Source organism: Pleurodeles waltl, chromosome 1_1 (genome assembly GCF_031143425.1).
Source record: "Pleurodeles waltl isolate 20211129_DDA chromosome 1_1, aPleWal1.hap1.20221129, whole genome shotgun sequence".
Taxonomy (NCBI): Eukaryota; Metazoa; Chordata; class Amphibia; order Caudata; family Salamandridae; genus Pleurodeles; species Pleurodeles waltl.
The window spans coordinates 363,361,157-363,383,871 of record NC_090436.1 but is presented as its reverse complement, the minus strand read 5'-3'; the positions used below and the strand labels follow the sequence as shown (position 1 = coordinate 363,383,871).

The 22,715-nt window shown below is 44.7% G+C and overlaps 1 protein-coding gene across 1 annotated transcript in view; it reads right to left on the bottom strand.

Annotated features, from left to right (window-relative positions):
• PPWD1 (peptidylprolyl isomerase domain and WD repeat containing 1) overlaps positions 1 to 22,715 on the bottom strand; it is a 299,399-nt gene that overhangs the window by 107,622 nt on the left and 169,062 nt on the right. The window contains exon 7 of the mRNA XM_069222759.1: positions 10,536 to 10,725. Coding sequence (XP_069078860.1) covers positions 10,536 to 10,725 — 190 coding nt within the window. The remainder of the gene's footprint in view (positions 1 to 10,535; positions 10,726 to 22,715) is intronic.

The window sequence follows — 22,715 nt, the reverse complement described above, 5'->3', positions numbered from 1 at the left end:
GAACCTAAAAAGACAGTCATCCTCCAATGGCTCTCTACGTAACTCCAAACTGTGAAAGGCTGCTGCCCTAGCTATGACCTATTGATAAGAGGTTGCATCCTCAGGGGTGAAGGTATCTGCATAGGGGATGTGTCCTATGAGTCCCATGAGTCCCATGGATCATCTCCTTGTTGACCTCCGGTACCTACCAGTGTCTGAATGTGGTCAAAGGTCTAAGGGGTCTTCAGGTGGCGATAGTGGTGGAGGAGAATGAGGTAATGGTGGAGGTGTGAAGGTGTGGAGGGAAGTGGAATAAAGGCAGGGCTGGTGGCCTTGTCCACAGTTTTCTTCTTTAAGAGGAAGTGACATCTCCAGTAAACCCCTCAAAAGTGCACCTCTTTTTGAATGGAGAGGAAGAGAGGAAGCTTTTGCAAGTATGCATCCAGTCCTGAATTATAAGTGTATTTTCTTCTACCCGAGGACTTGCACGTGTCTCAGTCGGATTCTTTGTGGTCTGGAGACAGGCACAAGTTGCACACCAAATGTTGGTCTGTGTGTGGGTACTTCGCATGGCAACGCGGACAAACCCGAAAGGGCATGCATTCCATTATCAGAGGAGCATTTTCAAGAAAAACTGGTAACAACGCGGAAGTTAGGTCTTGAGGGGGTGGAGCCCCAAAGGGGCGTCAGTCAAATGGAGCCGAACCGACAGAGTTTTCGGACGAAGAGCAGATGTAGAAAGCACGACCAGTAACAGTATTGTTGAATAAGATAGAAAAAAGAACCCAAGGTAGAACTAAAACATAGTTGAAACAGAGCAGAGGCATGGGCGTCCAAACCAGACGCCAGAAAGAAAACAATCTAACAATGGAGTGGATGCCCATGCGCATTACCGCCGAGAGGAGTCATTCAACCTCGTGACTTGAAAGACCTCTTCGAAAAAAAAAAAACTTGGACAATCCCAGATCCAACACTAGATGGCAACAGTATACAGAGCATGTGCATCTACAGCCACAAATGCTATTGAACATTAATTTCAGATGTCTTGATTGGAGATGCCAAATAAAACAAAGCTGGGTAGGAGGGATAGATGTTTATGACCTTAATTAAGAATTTCCACAATGCAAAGCCAGAACTACAAGCAAACAATCATTTCATCTGAATCATAGGATCTTCATTGAGGGTCATAAATGTTAGACTAGAGTAGAAAGCTATAAGATACCATAATAAACTATATTCCGTAGGAGAAACTAAAAGAATTTCAAATGCATGGTTAACCAAAGATTTCCTCAGAGTAGTTGCAAAAACAACAGAAGATGGACAGAATGCAGAACAAATCAAACATTCACCCCAGTCACAGATCTGGGATTAATCCATCAGTTTTTTTGCTTGCCATGCCATTCCAGTTTCGAACCAGCCATATGCAAATCAGTCTTGATCCTGTTCCCCATTGGAACAGTCCAGCCCGAACTGCCAGGTCTTCCCTGAACCAAAATAAAGCATCCTGGGACCGGGTTCAGAGTATCACCCCTCACCAGCCAGGCTAGCTTAAATCTGGCGGCATAGCAAGCACGGGGTCCACGTCTGGGCACACCCTTCCCACTTGGGGCGACAAATACAAAACAAAAGAAGATGAGCGGAATGCAGAGCAAATCAAACATTCACCCCCAGTCACTGATCTGGATTTAATCCATCAGTTTATTTGCTCTACCCTCTTCCACATCTAGCTCACCCAAACCTCACTTTGCTACCATGATCTTTCAAACAACTCTAATAAATTCTCCTTCATTTATCTCACCTTGACTCATCCAAAACCCCTACTGCTACTATGATCTCCCTTACCTTTCCACAGACTATTTCCTCCTCCATCTCTCCTTTATTCACCCCAAGCCTTATCCTAATACTATAAACTCTTAAGTAACACTTCTGAATTCTTCCCTCCTCTATCCCTCCATTACACTAGTCAATCCAACTAATAAACTTGCATATCCTCTGCTCAAATTAACTCATAAAAATACTAAAACTAAACTCTTATTTTCCAATACTAACCCACCACTAATTCCTCTTGGGCTCCGGAGTAACGTGCTACTCGCCGAAAAGCGCTTTGACGCCTTGTCAGGGGTAGTAAGCGCTATATAATGAAAATGTCACTTACCCAGTGTACATCTGTTCGTGGCATCAGTCGCAGTAGATTCGCATGTTCTGCAATAGCTCGCCATCTGGTGTTGGGCCGGAGTGTTACAAGTTGTTTTTCTTCGAAGAAGTCTTTCGAGTCACGGGACCGAGTGACTCCTCCTTTTATCTCCATTGCGCATGGGCGTCGACTCCATCTTCGATTGTTTTTCCCCGCAGAGGGTGAGGTAGGAGTTGAATTGTAGTAATAGTGCCCATGCAATGGAGTGACTAAGTATGCACCTATTTAAGGTTGAGATGATACATATATAAATAATTGAAGGTAACTTCCAAACTGCTACAGGCTCCCGGGGAGGCGGGTGGGCACATGCGAATCTACTGCGACTGATGCCACGAACAGATGTACACTGGGTAAGTGACATTTTCAGTTCGATGGCATCTGTCGCTGTAGATACGCATGTTCTGCATAGACTAGTAAGCAGTTATTTCCCCAAAAGCGGTGGATCAGCCTGTAGGAGTGGAAGTAGTCTGAAATAATGTTCTTAATACGGCTTGACCTACTGTGGCTTGTTGTGCGGATAACACGTCTACACAGTAGTGCTTGGTGAATGTGTGAGGCGTAGACCATGTGGCTGCCTTACATATTTCTTGCATTGGGATGTTTCCTAGAAAGGCCATGGTAGCACCTTTCTTTCTGGTTGAGTGTGCCCTTGGTGTAATGGGCAGCTGTCGTTTAGCTTTAAGGTAGCAGATTTGGATGCATTTAACTATCCATCTGGCTATACCTTGTTTTGATATTGGGTTTCCTGCATGAGGTTTTTGAAATGCAATAAATAGTTGTTTAGTCTTTCTGATGTTTTTTGTTCTGTCAATGTAATACATCAATGCTCTTTTGACATCTAATGTATGTAGTGCCCTTTCAGCTACGGTATCTGGCTGTGGAAAAAACACTGGAAGTTCCACTGTTTGATTTAGATGGAACGGTGAAATAACCTTTGGCAAAAATTTAGGATTGGTCCTTAGGACGACTTTATTTTTGTGTAGTTGTATAAAAGGTTCCTGTATTGTAAACGCCTGAATCTCGCTTACTCTTCTTAGGGAAGTAATGGCGATGAGAAATGCCACCTTCCAGGTTAGGAACTGTATGTCGCAGGAGTGCATGGGTTCAAAAGGTGGACCCATAAGTCTAGTTAGGACAACATTTAGGTTCCATGAAGGAACAGGTGGTGTTCTTGGTGGTATAATTCTCCTAAGGCCCTCCATGAATGCTTTAATGACTGGTATCTTATATAGGGAAGTTGAATAGGTAGTCTGCAGGTATGCAGATATTGCTGCAAGGTGTATTTTAATGGAAGAGAAAGCCAGGTTAGATTTTTGTAAGTGAAGCAAGTAACCCACTACATGTTCTGGAGTTGTGTGTAATGGTTGTATTTGATTAATATGGCAGTAGCAAACAAACCTCTTCCATTTACTTGCATAGCAGTGCCTGGTGGATGGCCTTCTGGCTTGTTTTAGGACTTCCATACATTCTTGGGTAAGTTGTAAGTGCCCGAATTCTAGGATTTCAGGAGCCAGATTGCTAGATTCAGCGATGCTGGATCTGGGTGTCTGATCTCTTGGTTGTGCTGTGTCAACAGATCTGGCCTGTTGGGCAATTTGATGCAGGGTACCACTGATAGGTCTAGCAGCGTTGTGTACCAGGGTTGCCTTGCCCAAGTTGGTGCTATCAATATGAGTTTGAGTTTGCTTTGACTGAGTTTGTTTACCAGGTAAGGAAGGAGAGGGAGAGGAGGAAAAGCGTAAGCAAATATCCCTGACCAGTTCATCCATAGGGCATTGCCTTGGGATTGTTCGTGTGGGTATCTGGATGCGAAGTTTTGGCATTTTGCGTTCTCCCTTGTCGCAAACAAGTCTATCTGAGGTGTTCCCCAGAGTTTGAAATAAGTGTTCAGAATTTGGGGGTGAATCTCCCATTCGTGGACCTGTTGGTGATCTCGAGAGAGATTGTCTGCGAGTTGATTTTGGATCCCTGGTATAAATTGTGCTATTAGGCGAATTTGGTTGTGAATTGCCCAACGCCAAATCTTTTGTGCTAGCAGGCTTAACTGCGTGGAGTGCGTCCCCCCCTGCTTGTTTAGATAATACATTGTTGTCATGTTGTCTGTTTTGACGAGAATGTATTTGTGAACTATTATTGGTTGGAAAGCTTTTAGTGCTTGAAAAACTGCTAGAAGTTCTAGGTGATTGATATGCAGTTTTGTTTGATGTACGTTCCATTGTCCTTGTATGCTGTGTTGATCGAGGTGTGCTCCCCACCCTGTCATGGAAGCATCTGTTGTTATTACGTATTGTGGCACTGGGTCTTGGAAAGGCCGCCCCTTGTTTAAATTTATGTTGTTCCACCACAGAAGCGAGAGGTAAGTTTGGCGGTCTATTAACACCAGATCTAGAAGGTGACCCTGTGCTTGAGACCACTGTGATGCTAGGCATTGTTGTAAGGGCCTCATGTGCAGTCTTGCGTTTGGGACAATGGCTATGCATGAAGACATCATGCCTAGGAGTTGTAATACCATCTTTGCTTGTATCTTTTGTGTTGGATACATGCGTTGTATGATGGTGTTGAAATTTAGAATTCTTTGTGGACTTGGAGTGGCTACTCCCTTTGATGTGTCTATTATGGCTCCTAGGTATTGTTGTACCTTGCGCGGCAGAATGTTGGATTTTGTAAAGTTGACGGTGAACCCGAGTTTGAAGAGGGTTTGTATGATCTGATTTGTGTGATTTGAGCACTCTATGAACGAATGGGCCTTGATTAGCCAGTCGTCCAAATATGGGAACACATGTATTTGCTGCCTTCTTATGTGTGCAGCGACTACCGCTAGACATTTGGTAAAGACTCTTGGTGCGGTTGTTAATCCGAAAGGCAGTACCTTGAATTGGTAATGTATTCCTTTGAATACAAACCTTAGGTATTTCCTGTGCGATGGGTGTATTGGTATATGGAAATAAGCATCCTTGAGGTCTAAAGTTGCCATGTAGTCGTGTAGTTTTAGCAATGGCAATACTTCTTGTAGTGTGACCATGTGGAAGTGGTCTGATTTGATGAAAGTGTTCACTACTCTGAGGTCTAGGATTGGTCTCAGCGTTTTGTCCTTCTTTGGTATCAGAAAGTACAGTGAGTAAACTCCTGTGTTTATTTGTGTGTTTGGCACTAATTCGATTGCATTCTTTTGCAATAGTGCCTGCACTTCTATCTCCAGGAGATTGGAATGGTGTGTTGTTAAATTTTGTGCTTTTGGTGGTATGTTTGGAGGGAATTGTAGAAATTCTATGCAATAACCATGTTGGATAATTGCTAGAACCCAAGTGTCTGTAGTGATTTCCTCCCATGCTTTGTAATAATGACCTATTCTTCCCCCCACTGGTGTTGTGAGGAGGGGGTGAGTGACATGTGAGTCACTGTTTAGTAGTAGGGGTTTTGGGGCTCTGAAATCTTCCTCTATTTCTAGGGAATTGCCCTCCTCTATATTGTCCCCGAAAACCTCCTCTATACTGTCCCTGGTAACTGGACGGTGTTGCTTGTGAGGTGCTGGCTTGTGTGCTTTGACCCCGAAACCCCCCTCGAAAGGGCGTTTTACGGAATGTGCTGTAATTCCCTCTGCTCTGCGGGGAGTAGAGTGCGCCCATGGCTTTGGCAGTGTCCGTATCTTTTTTGAGTTTCTCAATCGCTGTGTCCACTTCTGGACCGAACAGTTCTTTTTCATTAAAAGGCATATTGAGAACTGCTTGTTGAATCTCTGGTTTAAATCCAGACGTTCGGAGCCATGCTTGCCTTCTGATAGTTACAGATGTATTAATTGTCCGTGCAGCTGTATCTGCAGCGTCCATGGAGGAGCGGATCTGGTTGTTGGAAATGGTCTGTCCCTCCTCAACCACTTGTTTTGCCCTATTTTGTAAGTCCTTGGGCAGATGTTCAATGAGATGTTGCATCTCGTCCCAGTGGGCTCTGTCATAGCGCGCAAGTAGTGCTTGGGAGTTCGCGATGCGCCACTGGTTTGCAGCTTGTGCTGCGACTCTTTTACCAGCTGCATCGAACTTGCGGCTTTCTTTATCTGGGGGTGGTGCATCTCCAGATGTGTGAGAGTTGGCCCTTTTCCTAGCTGCTCCTACAACGACAGAGTCTGGTGGCAGCTGTGTAGTGATGAAAGCCGGGTCTGTAGGAGGCGCCTTATACTTTTTTTCCACCCTTGGTGTGATTGCACTACTTTTGACCGGCTCCTTAAAGATGTCTTTTGCGTGCCGGAGCATACCAGGGAGCATAGGCAGGCTTTGGTATGAGCTGTGGGTGGAGGAGAGTGTGTTGAATAAAAAATCATCCTCGACCTGTTCTGAGTGGAGGCTTACGTTGTGAAATTGTGCTGCTCTAGCCACCACTTGAGAATACGCGGTGCTGTCTTCTGGTGGAGATGGCTTCGTAGGGTATGCCTCCGGACTGTTATCTGACACTGGGGCGTCGTATAGGTCCCATGCGTCCTGATCTTGGTCACCCTGGCTCATGGTGGTGTGAGCTGGGGAGTGTGATGGAGTTTGTGCTGGTGAGACGTTAATCACGGGCGGAGGAGAGGGTGGTGGGGTAACTCTTTTCACCACTTTTGGTTGTGGTGTCTGTTCGGTCTGGAACTCCAACCTTCTCTTTCTCCTAATGGGGGGAAGGGTGCTTATTTTTCCTGTCCCCTGCTGTATGAAGATACGCTTTTGCGTATGGTCCACATCAGTTGCTTGTAGCTCTTCCTCAAACCTATGCTTTTGCATTTGGGAGGTTAGCGAGTGCTCTTCTGTATAAGAGCCTGAAGCTGGGTCGCTTGCAGTTTGTTTCGGCATCGAAACCCTGTCTGCGTGTTTTTTCGGCTCCGAGGTGACTTTTTTCTTTTTCGGGGCCGAAACCTCTCGGCGTCGATCTGCTTCGGTGCCACTGTCTCGGCGTGGAGCCGTGTCCACACCGGCATCCCGGTGTCGAGGCTTGTCTCCAGCACTTTCTCGGTCCCGAGAAGGCTGCGTGCCGGTGTCTCGACCGGAGTCGGACGACCTCGGCACTATTTGGGCCTTTTTCGGTGCCGACGGTCGGTCACCGAATTTATGGGTGGAGCCATGGCCGGATGGCAGTGGCGTCCCCTGGGCCTTGTAAATGTTTCTCTATGTGGTTTTCGACGTCTTACTCACGGTTTGTGTATCGTCGAATCCTTCGGAGTCTGAGTCTTGGATCGAGAAGGTACCTTCCTCTTCCTGTTCCTCGAACTCCCGTTGGGCTGTCGGTGCGGACGCCATCTGAAGTCTTCTGGCTCGACGGTCTCGGAGTGTTTTTCGGGACCGGAACGCACGACAGGCCTCGCAGGTGTCTTCGCTGTGCTCAGGTGACAGGCACAGGTTGCAGACCAAGTGTTGGTCTGTGTAGGGGTATTTATTGTGGCATTTGGGGCAGAAACGGAACGGGGTCCGTTCCATCGGCGTTCTTCAGCACGCGGTCGGGCCGATCAGGCCCCGACGGGGGATCGAAAAACTACCCCGAAGGGCACCGGAGCTCTTCGATCTTCGATGCGGTGTTGAATCTAAGTACGCCGATCCCGAACGCAACAATACCGACGAAAATCTTCCGAAATTAGCTAATTTTCCGTTCCGAAACTCGGAGCGACAGGAACACGTCCGAACCCGATGGCGGAAAAAAAACAATCGAAGATGGAGTCGACGCCCATGCGCAATGGAGACAAAAGGAGGAGTCACTCGGTCCCGTGACTCGAAAGACTTCTTCGAAGAAAAACAACTTGTAACACTCCGGCCCAACACCAGATGGCGAGCTATTGCAGAACATGCGTATCTACAGCGACAGATGCCATCGAACATACTATTACAATGTAATACAATATTTGTGGAAGTGCTTGACTGTATCTAGCTAAAAGCTAAGATGTTTTCTAACATTTAGAGAGTTTAAAGAACACACTGCTGGAGAGGATGGGTTCTCAAAGAAAACTGGAAGTCGGATGGCTTTGTCAATATGTAATTCTGATATTAACTTCAGGAGAAAAGAAAGATAAGTTCTTAAACCCCTATTTGCATGAAACCACTCCGAGGGCTTGAATTTCTCTAACCCTACAGGCTCAGTTTCAACCAGTCCTAGTCCTTCTGGATGAGTCACGGAAAGGGACCTTCTGATTGTGAAACAGCTTCTCTCTGGTATCTAAACCAAGGGTGTGTTTAAATGGCTTCCATATCTTCAGGATTGTACACCCTCAAGTACCATCTCGGACCATCCTGTCCCATGTGAAGGATGATGTCTTAGTCACTGAAGCATTTCAGCTACACCTTCTCTCAGCTGTAGCCCTAGAGTTTGATTCCTGGCTTATATCAGTAAGGCCTTTCTCGATGGAAGAGCGCTAAGAACAACCTGTTTCCTTTAGTATTTAGCAGAACCAGATTTTTTGTACTCTGCTACATTCATGCCAACTGTACTGCGTACATGTCAGTGTTCTGTCATTTTCTGCTAGTTGCTGACAAGAGCTTGTCTACTCCAATTGTATCTTTTTATCTCATGAGCTGTACGAGTAGCACTGAACTCCAAAATTTAAGTCCGAGAAGGTCTTCAGCTTCTGCAAAGGTGTGCATATCTCCTTTTCTCGGTCTACCAAATTGGCCCATCTTTATAATAATACGGTGTTCACTTATTCCTCCAGTACAATCTGCAAGTATGTTTAGCATGTCCCTCTTTGTATGCCCACTAGAACCGTTGGTTATCCCTTTACTTTAAAATTAATTTCACAGCTATTAATCCTCATGGTGCTCATGTGGCACAAGTGAGGCTGCCCAGAAGGATGCATACTTTTTCCTTTTCTCTAGAGGTGAGTTAAGTATTTAAAGTCTGTTCTGGCACCTTTCTACGGGTGTCTCATAGATTCCAGTTTGAGCAAAACTTTAACCCTTCCATCCTTTGCCTGTCCTAATTCAGTACCTCAGCAAACTTCTGACTTAAGTGGACAATCTCTCCCCTTTATCACTACTGGAATCCGGAGACCCCCAATAAATTGAAATCCAAGGACACTCACCATGTCACTACTGAAAGCAGGGCACCCCATGAAACTTTTTTGATGATTTGAAATGTAAAACATTACACAAAAGATATAGAAGCAAGCATCCATCAAACAAAAACAAATTATTGCATTTATTATTTCACAACCATGTATTTAAAAAAAACTGAACTTTAATGAAAAGGTTGGAGATTTTCTTAATTCAATTTAGGCCACTCATTGGCCATACTATATTTTGTTTGACACACTCGTACCACAAATCTGAGGATACTATCTTAATTTTTTGTCTCCAATTTCCTTAACATTTAGAGAACGATTTAAAGTTTTCAACTTTACATTTTACTGCTTTATTTATATACACTGTCAGTACCTTGTTTAGTGAGCCACGGGGTATGCAGGGGATATTGGGCCAAATCATGTGGGTTCAGGCCTTTTACACCTGAAGTCCTGGGGTGCAACCTATGATAAGTCCTGAGCAACTAAGCCAAGTGCTACTTCTGCACTTGACTCAATTCTAGCTCAGGTCAAGCAGTCCAAGGCTTGTCAGGGGGGGGGGTCCACATACTTGCTTTTATTAAAAAAAAACAGTATTTATATACCAACACAAAGACAAATATTAAATTCACAAACATTACAAACAGTTTCCTGAGGTCACGGCTCTTTGTGTTTTAACCAGTGGGTTCCTGGGTCCCATTGTATCTCAACAAATGTTGTTTTTATTTTCCATTTACTATAGGGGACATTCAGGTTAAGCTCCACTAGTAGCCCGAGCCTCAGGAATCCAAATTCAATAAGTGTTCCAGTGCTGAAGTGCTATATCGCAAGCAAGTTCCTCCGGGTCCTTAGGAGGGAAGAATAGAGGACTCTGCTCTTTCACAGTCACACTTTGCAAATGGAGATCCTCTACTCCCTCCCTCCCCTACCATATGTATTGGGTTAAAGAGAAGCGGAGTATGCTGTCGCCCTAATTTTCAGGGGTCCACGTGTCCCTCTGTTCGAAGCCCGAAGACTTGCTTCTCATCAGCGTCTGCTGCACTGATATTATGCTTGAGGCTCATTATTTCTATAGAATTCCAGGCATCAGATGTCTTAAGGTAGTGTGCCCCCCCCTAATATTAAAAGAAATAGAATTGTGTACGCACAGTGGGGAAAAAAAGTTATCCACCAGGACAGTGGATAGTATTATTTATTGATAGCAATTCATAAATGTAAATATTGTGGAAGAAGAAAGCAGCTGTTCCGACTATTTAAGCAGTCAAAGCACAAGATTTGATTAGCTTTAAGTAAACATAGGCATACAAGAAATGTGAAGAGAAGTGAAGCAATGTGCCTAGAAATTCTACGTACCAAATAAAAGCGGTTCTTTTTGAAAGCTGTGCAGACAATTGTTGGGTCAGCTTGGACACTCATAAGAACAGGATTATCAGACGCCTTCATCTCCACAGTGGTGGCAGCTCGATGTTTTCTGGCTACACCTTGGAACATGGCAAGTTGTAATATTCTGACATTTTCTTGTTTTCCTAGGATACGGACACACCTAGACAAAAAAGAAAAGTAACCTTAAATAAAATATCATACCGTCCAATAACTGCTTTCTTGCTCCCTTTTTAGACATTGGTGTCAATGTACATAATTAAAATTATTGAAACCAACTATTCCATTTTGATGAACATTGTTCCAAAGGTTTCAATTTTTAAGTTGAAACTCCTTTTTTAAAACATGCACGTCAACACAGAGCATCCATAGTTAATTTTGGTCGCTATCCATGTAAGGCTTATCATAAAGGCCAAAAGGTAAATCTTCTCCTCCCCATTCTACCATCATCCCCTTCTACTTTCCTCCACTGTGCTAACCTCCACTCACAAGGAGAATCGACAGCTTAACCCATCTACAGAGTACAAGAGGCTTGCCAAAACAAAAGAATACTAAGGGGGTCATTCCAAATTCGGTGGGCGGCGGAGGCCGCCCGCCAAAGTTCCCCCGCCAGAAGACCACACCGCGGTCAAATGACCGCGGCGGTCATTCCGACTTTCCCGCTGGGCGGGCGGGCGACCGCCAAAAGGCCGCCCGCCCGCCCAGCGGGAAAGACCCAGCAACGATGAAGCCGGCTCCGAATGGAGCCGGCGGAGTTGCTGGGGTGCGACGGGTGCAGTGGCACCCGTCGCGATTTTCAGTGTCTGCTAAGCAGACACTGAAAATCATTATGGGGCCCTGTTAGGGGGCCCCTGCACTGCCCATGCCAGTGGCATGGGCAGTGCAGGGGCCCCCAGGGGCCCCACGACACCCGTTCCCGCCATCCTGTTCCTGGCGGTAAGAACCGCCAGGAACAGGATGGCGGGAAGGGGGTCGGAATCCCAATGGCGGCGCTGCTTGCAGCGCCGCCATGGAGGATTCCGATGGCCAGGGGAAAACCGGCGGGAAACCGGCAGTTTCCCTTTTCTGACCGCGGCTTTACCGCCGCGGTCAGAATTGGCCAGGAAGCACCGCCAGCCTGTTGGCGGTGCTTAGGCGGTCGTTGGCCCTGGCGGTCCATGACCGCCAGGGTTTGAATGACCCCCTAAGTGCTTAACACATGAAAAATAAAGATACCCATTAAGAACAGCTTGTGTGTGCTTCTCCAAATGACAGCTTAGCGATAAACAGAAATATTAACACTCAATCATAGAAAAGCTTTTGCTTTTAGTCAAACTTCCAAACAAAGAAACAAGACTCAGATGTGAGCTGAAACACTATGCCTATATTTACTAACTGTGTGACTGGGGCTGGTTCACTGGTCTAGGAAAACAATGAAAAATGTCAGGAAGGTAGGTGCATGCAAATTCTGTTTGGGACTTGTCATGTAGTGCTGTGCCGAGAATTTTCATGAAAACTGGCACTCTTGAAAGCCTCTCAAAATCCTCAATTCAATCTACGGTCTTGAAACTGTCTTCAAGAAATATTTGTTTCAAGTTTCTGTGACTTCATTTTATTTTTTACCAATCACTGGGTTTGGCTTCCGTGGTGCAGCACAGTAGCGCCTAACAGATAAGGGTTGTTTAGTTTACCATAGAATGACTATCAGCATGGTGAACAACATTTCCTGGGAAAAGTACTGGTTACTAAGCTTCTGAATTAAATGTATCCTTCCAATATGTATCCTTGTACGCAGTGTTTGACTAGCATACAGGGCATTCAGGCAGTGCCGGATGGGCTGGTTTGACAGACCAGTGTGTGGGCTGGTCTTTTTTTAAGCAGTTTGTGGGCCGGTTTTATGCACAGGTGGGCTGGGTTTTTAAACTAGGTGGGCTGGTTTTTAATGTTGATTTCCCTGATAATACAACAAACATTGCATGCAGCAAACACAAATAGCTGCGGTCTCCCATACCTTGCAAAATATTTACACAGGGGTCCTTACAAGTTCACAACTGACCTTATGTGCAAATGCAGGCCACTTTTACATTTAGCTGGGTTTTAACGGGGACCACTCTTATTTTGGTGCTGGGGCCTATTTTTTTTTTTCCCAGTCTGACACCGCGTGTACATGTCCATGCTTTGTGGAGGGACTTCACATGAAGGAAAGAGTGCATGGACACCAATCATTCAGTAGGATGGACTGCACATACAAAATGTACTTAGCAGCACTAACTACAACGAAAGAATGGTAGTGCACTACTTTGTTGGCATTACAGGTGGCTCATCCTGGCTTCAAACATGCACTTGCATTGCATCTACTTTTAAAAGAGCAGTCAGTGACAACGCAAGCTCCACAGGCATTGTATTTCCTCTACTGCACTGAAAAGCAGGTTTATGTGCAGAAAGCTGTCGTCCTTCCTGTTTATATGCTTTACGAGCACCACTCCTGCTCAATGCAGAGTTAGCTCCCCAGACAAGAGATAAATGCATGGGCTGGGAATATGCACACATTCAAAGGGCTGCGTCATTCACCAAACCATGTTCCAGGGTCAGTAGGCAGTGCTTACATTACAAAAACAAGGAGGGAGAAGGAGGTTGAGGGTCTGGGTATGTCCTCCTGATAGCCTATATAACATTACAAAAGAGGCCCAGCTAAAAGAACTACCACAGGATGGATAGGAAAAAGGATTTTCCTGTAGAAAAGCCCTCACCCACCAGGGTTACCCCTAGGTGGCATCCTTCATCATTGGGTTTCTTCCCATTCCGCTATGGAGCGGGGCGTGCTACAACCTACGGGATACGTGGGAGCACTGATTTAAAAGTAGGTATCCCTTGTGGGTGCCTGTAATTGCACGGAGGTCATTGTGCCTTCATGGGCTTACAGAGGCAGAACTAGGGATTCCCATATCATTTTGATAATTATTTGGGAGTTTCTTTCTTGTGTTTAACAAAGGGTTACTTCGTTCCCTTCTTACTGTGATGGTGATGTATATGTGAGTGACCAATATTTATTGTTGAGGGTTTGCTCTTTGTGACACTATGGAATGCAAAAGAAAGAGATAGACATAGGACCTTCTGAGCTGCCTAGGTGTACCATTAATTTCGGATGTATATCCGACTAATGATTAATGTGATGTTTATACTTAGTCAGCTGGCTCCAAGGTATTTTCTCATTGAGGCCAAACTGGTGTGCGCGCAATTTATAAACTGATCATTGTTCTTTTTCGAACAGCGTAGACTCACAATAAATCTCTTTATGGTGTTCTAGGATAACCCACTGGTAATCCTCCACTGTGTGTGCTTTCTCTTTGAAATGGGTGGACATTTTAGTCTTAGCTCGTCCACATCTCAGGTTACTACGGTGTTCGCAGATGCAAGTCTTAACCCTGCAGGTGGTCATCCCCACATAATGTAGGCTGCCTGGACAAGTGATCATGTATGCTGCTCGCTAATTGGAGAAGTCTCTAATGTCCCATGTTGTACTGTTGTTAAAGGTGACCTGTTTAGTGACCTTTGTTAGATGGCATACACTACAGTTCCCACATGGATAATGTTCATTGGGTAGTGGTAGGTAGTTGATATCTTCTGGTTTACTGCGAAGATCGCGTGGGTGGGCGTGTACAAGCATGTCTCTAAGAAACTTTCCCAGTCTATGTGAAAACATGGGTTTGGGACTATTTAATGAGCCACTATTGAGGATGTGCCAATTTTTGTTGATGATCTTGCTTACTTAACTGGAGGCTATGTTAAATGTTGTGACACATATCGGTCTTTCCTCCTTTTCTTTTTTGGGGAGGGGTGTCCAGAAGGGCTTCTCTGTTGTTGAGAGCTCGCTTCATGGCTCAGCTAATTATTCTTGGGGGGTATTTCCTAGCCTCCAGTTTAGATGCTAGACTCTGGGCTTGTTTTATGTAATCCGATATCCTCAATCTGAGAAACTGTCCAAATGGTAGGTTCACTCTCAAATGGCGGGGATGAGCACTATCAGACAGGAGTAAACAGTTTTTGGCTGTTGGTTTTTCATGGGGGGTGGTTTTAAGTGTGCCATTGGTGGCTATAATGTTACAAACCAGGAAGACCAATTGCTCCTTGCTCATTGTGTGAGTGAATTTCAAGAACTGGTCCTCTCTGTTTAACCACTCTAAAAATTTCACCACTTGTGTCTCATCCACTTTCTAGGTAACTAATATGTCATCAATATATTTTTTCCACAATACTATGTTGCCTCTGTATGGACTGGTGGGGTTTAGGATTCTCTCTGTTTCTAGATGATGGACATAGCCTCTCTTTTATTTCTACAGGCATCAATGACAGACACCATAAACGATAGGTATCGTGACACCACATTAGTAAGGTGAACTGCACCATATCACAGAGCATTTATTATTTATGCTTTCATTAGAGGTAGTCAAACAAAGAGTGGCACCAGGGACTCCACATTGGTCCTGAAGAAGAGCCTAGGGATAAGGCTCAGAAACATGTAAACTAGGAAGTCAGGTACATTACATCCCCCCACTTCCGCAGCCTCTTTTTAATCATAGCACCTTTAAGAGATCTATTAAATCACTGGAATTACTAGGAGACAGGTATTTTTAAATCATCCAAGACCCCACCAGTCCTATCCCTCCTGTGATTCACATTGACAAGACTACATCAGTGCTCCCATGTATCCCGTAGGTTGTAGCACATCCGCTCCGTAGCGGAACGGGAAGAAACCCAAAGATGAAGCATGCCACATAGAAAAACCCTCACCCACCAGGGTTAACTCTAAGAGGAAAATCCTTTTTCCTATCCACCATGTGGTAGTTCTTTTGTACTGGGCCTCTTTTGTAATGTTATAGTGCTTACATTACAAGATCCAGCACTCAAAATAGGATTATCCTTTCCCCCAGTGGATGCTCTAGATCTACACACAGAACAGCGGTAGTCTTAGTGATGGCCAAAGAAAAGCCCGCACTTTTGCCGTACAATTGTGCCAAATGGTGGATTCATGAATGCGATTTTTTGTGGAAGAAGCTACAGCTACAAACAGTATTACCTGGTTGTTGTGTACAAAATTATACTTTGGCCATTCCAAAGCAGTACTGGTAATCAGTTTAGAAAATGCACATTTATGCATATGTGAAGCATTAATGTTTTTTCAAATTCGACAAGAAAAGTACTCGGTATCAAGATACAAGAACCTGACAATAATTCGGTAAAACAATCTATTTCTAATTTCTATATGTTGATTTTTCTTCAGCTAAGAATGAACTTTACATTTAATTCTTAATTTCTGAGTCAGGAGCAACAAACAAATTGATGAAAGCGATGCTCGACTTAATCTCAGCCACTGATGAAAGCTTGGGACACATTCCATTACATTTTTCACCCATTGTGACAGTCTAGACAGAGACCAGCAATGTGCAAGTCAGTCTTTGTGTTACTCCTAACAGAACAAGTCCAGCTCGATCTGCCGGGTCAGGTCCTATCTAGACATAGAAACAAGAGACCACAAACCAGTTTTTTTGGGTGAAACATAAGAGAGGGTCCAATTAGAGTACTTCTCGTACAAAATGCCAGTTCATTCGACAAAACGTGGGAACTTAAACCGGAGGAAATGGACCCATATCCCCCATTTGTAAAATGAGCTTACTGATATATGGTAGGTTCCCACTTAAATTACAGTAATTTAAAGGCATCCAATTGCTAGTTATTCAGTAAAATTCCTTAAGAAATTAGAAAGGTACTCCAGGATAAGTGATCCAGTTTAGGATTTATTAGACAGAAGTGAATGACTCCATATCATACAGCGGATGAATGAATCGTAGAACAGAGTAGATACTCAGCCAACACGTGGTTCCTATGGGGTACATTCAACAGGGCTTTCTCAAGGCTGTACGGAATGAGATAGAATAAAATTGGAGATGGTATTGAGAGAAGACATTAAAGTCTGAAGATCAAGAAGCACCAAGGAGTGAAGACCCAAGGTTCGTAAGGGAATAAATACACCTGCGTGCTGTCCTTATCTATGAAAATCTATCCATGAGGAAAGTAAATTTAAGAACCCATGCAATAGTAGTGCAATAGCATAGAACCATTCCAGATTGGGAGCTGGGAAGATAGTAAGAGGGAGGCTGAGTATCTACTCTGTTCTACACCAAGGACTTTTGGGAATGTTAGTTTGTCATGAATATGATGTGAAAACAGCTGCTGGTCAAATTTATGCTTAAGCAAAAAAGTAACGACTATAAAGCGTAATCCTTGCCTGTCCTTAATAGAACTGAAACTTTCCGTTCCGACAGCTAGGAAACTTTTAATTAAGTTCCACCAGGAGTTCTTAGGCCTACATCAGCTACGATGGATGAGGGGTCAGTTTAAAAACATAGTGATAACTAAACTACAGACCTCAAGCTACCAAACAATGGCCTCTACTAGTTACCTCTTGTTTTGTTTGCATTAAAAATAATCTGGAAAATTATATGAGCATTCATCATTTCAGGTGAGGTTTTACAGCATTTCCACTTATAAAATGCTAACAAAGGACTGTCTAACTGCTAAATGTTGCACCATTAAGAGATTAACATAAACAAGCAGTTTTTTTTAATTGCATTAAAGATAGGCATGATTGATATATAACTAATGCAGATGCCATACTTCACTTGGAATTGTTGTGTAGCCATTTTAGTAAGAGCTCCATGCACGTCATTTTAACACACTAGGCTGCTGTGCACTTTAACCTAGATATATTTAATCGGCTTTGCATTGTTATTTTTACAATAACCATTTGTACGGTCTTGTTTTATTTTCATCTATCTAACTGTTTTTGCTTAGCCCAGCACTGTGTTCTCAAACAAGACATTCTTGATCACTCTGTGCTTCATTCAAGGTTACAGAATGGTACATTGCCGGTGAACGTGGTAGAAGTTTAATCTCCAACATTCGTAGAAAATACACATCCTTACGTAGGGACATTTTCTTAGAACATCAGCTGTGTTATTATAAGAACACTTCCTAGTCCCATTGCACGTTAAGAGGGAGATTCCAGCCAGGGAACCACTACTGCATGCTGACTGCTGAATGCTTCGCTACAGATGCTAACGCAGACTGCAGGCCTGCTCAGGTATGAGGGTTGATGTCTTCCCGGGGGAACCTGAAAGGCAGAATTAGAGCTTAACATGCTGTGCTCAGATTATGACTTAGATAGGAAATAATCCATTGATCATAGTGAAAATACGATAGCGTTATTTCTATGCTTCACTCTTCTCGTCACCATTTTAATACTGTCATGTTGTGTTGTCCTGGTTATTGCAGCTCACGCTTTGCTACCTAAGATGCAGTCGTTTTATTAAACTAACCATTGAAACATATACTGCTTCTGTGTCGTTTATATTTAATTGTAAATGAGAGAACCGGATGCAACCTGAGTGACCACGACTCCCCTGAGAAGCCTAATAGGTCATGCGCTCGGCTGCCCAATCATCACTATTTCCTGGTAGAGATGAGGCACTGCTAGTTGGCCAGAGCAAAACACGGATTATGAGCGACAGGTGTCACCCACCGTGGGTTAGACTCAGTCTCCCACATTGTAGACGATCCTGCTGCTCAAAATCCAGTAGTCTCATTAGAATAATAAGAGCCTATGCAACAGAATGGCAACACTTTGATCATTTTCTGACACAGCAAAGGTTGAATTTCACAAATCCAGAGCTCTGAGCAGCCAAACAAGTGGTCTCTGGTGGAGTGACAGCGTTTTACTTGGAAAGCTCTTGACTGAAAATGGAAACCCACCCACAACTCCACTTCTTTTTTAGATATTGTGCCCGAAACAATAAATCTTTTAGCGGTTTGGTTCCTGTCATTTTTGCAGTCTAAATACAAGACCTTTAAATATTTTGATAGCATTGAGTATATAAAAGTAATTAGTTTGTGCTTATGGGCCACCAGTGTGTCTGCCATTTCTTTTCTTTTTTTACAGACTGAAATGCTTTTTAGAATATTACCAGGTTGCAACTCCACAGTCATTGACATAGCAATTTCACATTACACAACTATACACTCTTCTGGGCCTTTTCCATTTTCAGCCAATGAGCCCACTTGCGCCCAATAAATATTTGTTAGATGAACATGCTTATTAGACTAAAGTACAAAGCAAAAATAAAAGTCGGAAGGAAGCCCAAGACAATTAAGAGACTAGCCCCACTGTACTCTCTGCTCAAATACAGACAGTGGGTTGTGCATACACTGCTGAATACGTATCAATGTATGCATATGATATTTCTAAAGTGCAAACCTAGCCAAAAGACAGAACTTTTATGTAGTGTTTGTAAGGAAATGCCTCCTTGGCATGGTTGCCCCCTGACTTTTTTTGCCTTTGCTGATGCTATGTTTACAATTGAAAGTGTGCTGAGGCCTGCTAACCAGGCCCCAGCACCAGTGTTCTTTCCCTAACCTGTACTTTTGTATCCACAATTGGCAGACCCTGGCATCCAGATAAGTCCCTTGTAACTGGTACTTCTAGTACCAAGGGCCCTGATGCCAAGGAAGGTCTCTAAGGGCTGCAGCATGTCTTATGCCACCCTGGAGACCTCTCACTCAGCACAGACACACTGCTTGCCAGCTTGTGTGTGCTAGTGAGGACAAAACGAGTAACTCGACATGGCACTCCCCTCAGGGTGCCATGCCAGCCTCTCACTGCCTATGCAGTATAGGTAAGACACCCCTCTAGCAGGCCTTACAGCCCTAAGGCAGGGTGCACTATACCATAGGTGAGGGTACCAGTGCATGAGCATGGTACCCCTACAGTGTCTAAACAAAACCTTAGACATTGTAAGTGCAGGGTAGCCATAAGAGTATATGGTCTGGGAGTTTGTCAAACACGAACTCCACAGCACCATAATGGCTACACTGAAAACTGGGAAGTTTGGTATCAAACTTCTCAGCACAATAAATGCACACTGATGCCAGTGTACATTTTATTGTAAAATACACCCCAGAGGGCACCTTAGAGGTGCCCCCTGAAACTTAACCGACTATCTGTGTAGGCTGACTAGTTTTAGCAGCCTGCCACAAACCGAGACATGTTGCTGGCCCCATGGGGAGAGTGCCTTTGTCACTCTGAGGCCAGTAACAAAGCCTGCACTGGGTGGAGATGCTAACACCTCCCCCAGGCAGGAATTGTCACACCTGGCGGTGAGCCTCAAAGGCTCACCTCCTTTGTGCCAACCCAGCAGGACACTCCAGCTAGTGGAGTTGCCCGCCCCCTCCGGCCAGGCCCCACTTTTGGTGGCAAGGCCGGAGAAAATAATGAGAAAAACAAGGAGGAGTCACTGGCCAGTCAGGACAGCCCCTAAGGTGTCCTGAGCTGAAGTGACTCTAACTTTTAGAAATCCTCCATCTTGCAGATGGAGGATTCCCCCAATAGGGTTAGGATTGTGACCCCCTCCCCTTGGGAGGAGGCACAAAGAGGGTGTACCCACCCTCAGGGCTAGTAGCCATTGGCTACTAACCCCCCAGACCTAAACACGCCCTTAAATTTAGTATTTAAGGGCTACCCTGAACCCTAGAAAATTAGATTCCTGCAACTACAAGAAGAAGGACTGCCTAGCTGAAAACCCCTGCAGAGGAAGACCAGAAGACGACAACTGCCTTGGCTCCAGAAACTCACCGGCCTGTCTCCTGCCTTCCAAAGATCCTGCTCCAGCGACGCCTTCCAAAGGGACCAGCGACCTCGACATCCTCTGAGGACTGCCCCTGCTTCGAAAAGACAAGAAACTCCCGAGGACAGCGGACCTGCTCCAAGAAAGGCTGCAACTTTGTTTCCAGCAGCCTTGAAAGAACCCTGCAAGCTCCCCGCAAGAAGCGTGAGACTTGCAACACTGCACCCGGCGGACCCGACTCGGCTGGTGGAGATCCAACACCTCAGGAGGGACCCCAGGACTACTCTGATACTGTGAGTACCAAAACCTGTCCCCCCTGAGCCCCCACAGCGCCGCCTGCAGAGGGAATCCCGAGGCTTCCCCTGACCGCGACTCTTTGAATCCAAAGTCCCGACACCTGGGAGAGACCCTGCACCCGCAGCCCCCAGGACCTGAAGGACCGGACTTTCACTGGAGGAGTGACCCCCAGGAGTCCCTCTCCCTTGATCAAGTGGAGGTTTCCCCGAGGAACCCCCCCCTTGCCTGCCTGCAGCGCTGAAGAGATCCCTAGATCTCCCATTGACTTCCATTACAAACCCGACGCTTGTTTCTACACTGCACCCGGCCGCCCCCGCGCTGCTGAGGGTGAAATTTCTGTGTGGGCTTGTGTCCCCCCCGGTGCCCTACAAAACCCCCCTGGTCTGCCCTCCGAAGACGCGGGTACTTACCTGCAAGCAGACCGGAACCGGGGCACCCCCTTCTCTCCATTCTAGCCTATGTGTTTTGGGCACCACTTTGAACTCTGCACCTGACCGGCCCTGAGCTGCTGGTGTGGTGACTTTGGGGTTGCTCTGAACCACCAACGGTGGGCTACCTTGGACCAAGAACTAAGCCCTGTAAGTGTCTTACTTACCTGGTTAACCTAACAAATACTTACCTCCCCTAGGAACTGTGAAAATTGCACTAAGTGTCCACTTTTAAAACAGCTATTTGTGAATAACTTGAAAAGTATACATGCAATTTTGATGATTTGAAGTTCCTAAAGTACTTACCTGCAATACCTTTCGAATGAGATATTACATGTAGAATTTGAACCTGTGGTTCTTAAAATAAACTAAGAAAAGATATTTTTCTATATAAAAACCTATTGGCTGGATTTGTCTCTGAGTGTGTGTACCTCATTTATTGTCTATGTGTATGTACAACAAATGCTTAACACTACTCCTTGGATAAGCCTACTGCTCGACCACACTACCACAAAATAGAGCATTAGTATTATCTCTTTTTACCACTATTTTACCTCTAAGGGGAACCCTTGGACTCTGTGCATGCTATTCCTTACTTTGAAATAGCACATACAGAGCCAACTTCCTACAGTGTTCTCTAAATAGCTTAGTCTTTCCTAAATTGGAGTAGTGCTGGGGCATTCCCAATGGATATGGGGATATTGTTCCAGATCATGGGTGCATAAATTGTAAAGGCCTGCTGTCTTGTGTTTTTTTTTTTTACACTTCTTAGTCTGCAGTCTGATGCAATGGGTGTGCTGAGAACGACCAGAAATGGTGAACTTCTCAGCAAGATAAGCTGGGATGCTGGTCATGATGGCTTTCTAAATAATACAGCAGGTTTTGAAGACGGTGCGGGCTGGCAAGGGGAGCTAATAGAAATCCATCGGGACAGGAGTGACGTGATCATATTTCTTCAGGCCCTGGATGAGACGTGCTGTGGCATATAGGATGCACCTTGGTGGCGACAGTGTGGAGTCTGGAAGCCTATGGAATAGGCATTATCACCACCCAGATGCAAAAGTAGATCTTTAAGAGCAGTTTTGGGTCACTTTCTGGGAAGAAATGGTTTGAATTCCTTTAGAAGAAAGAGCTGGTATCAGGTTGCCTTTGTTTTTTTGGTACTATGTTCCTTGAGGTTGAGGTTGGTGACCAGGAGGGAAAATCCAAGTGACTTGGCATTCGGTAAAATTTGGGGTTCCAAGCAGTTAATGCTCAAGTAATTGAGGCAGGTTTGTACAGTAGCTTGTTTGTTGTTCCTGGTAAATAACAGGAATAATATCCTCCATGCTGCAGCATTGTGGCAGGCTGATCTGGAAAGCCTTTTGGTGCTGCTACATTTGAGCAAAGCTTACTCCTGGCAGCAGTTTGTTTGCGGGTAAGTAACTTTCCCTCAAACATGAAACACTTATCTTGCCTAAGATTTTAAATGCTACTGAAATGAAAGAACAACTAATTTGTTTTCCAGAATTCTACAGTCCTTTCAATACAATAAAGTCCCACACCGAGCTAAATTGCTTCACTGTTCATGTGCTGAATTTGTCCAACCTGCTCAACATTCCAGGTAAATAAATAATCAGTTGCTCAGAAGATTCTAAAGTATAAATGGAGGGACAAAGTGCCAACTATAATGCTAAAATGGAAGTGTTACTTCCCAGGTCAGTAGTTATGCTAGGTACACAGTTTTCAAACAAGCTGGTATTCCACTTTCCTAATGCCCTACTAGTAAACAT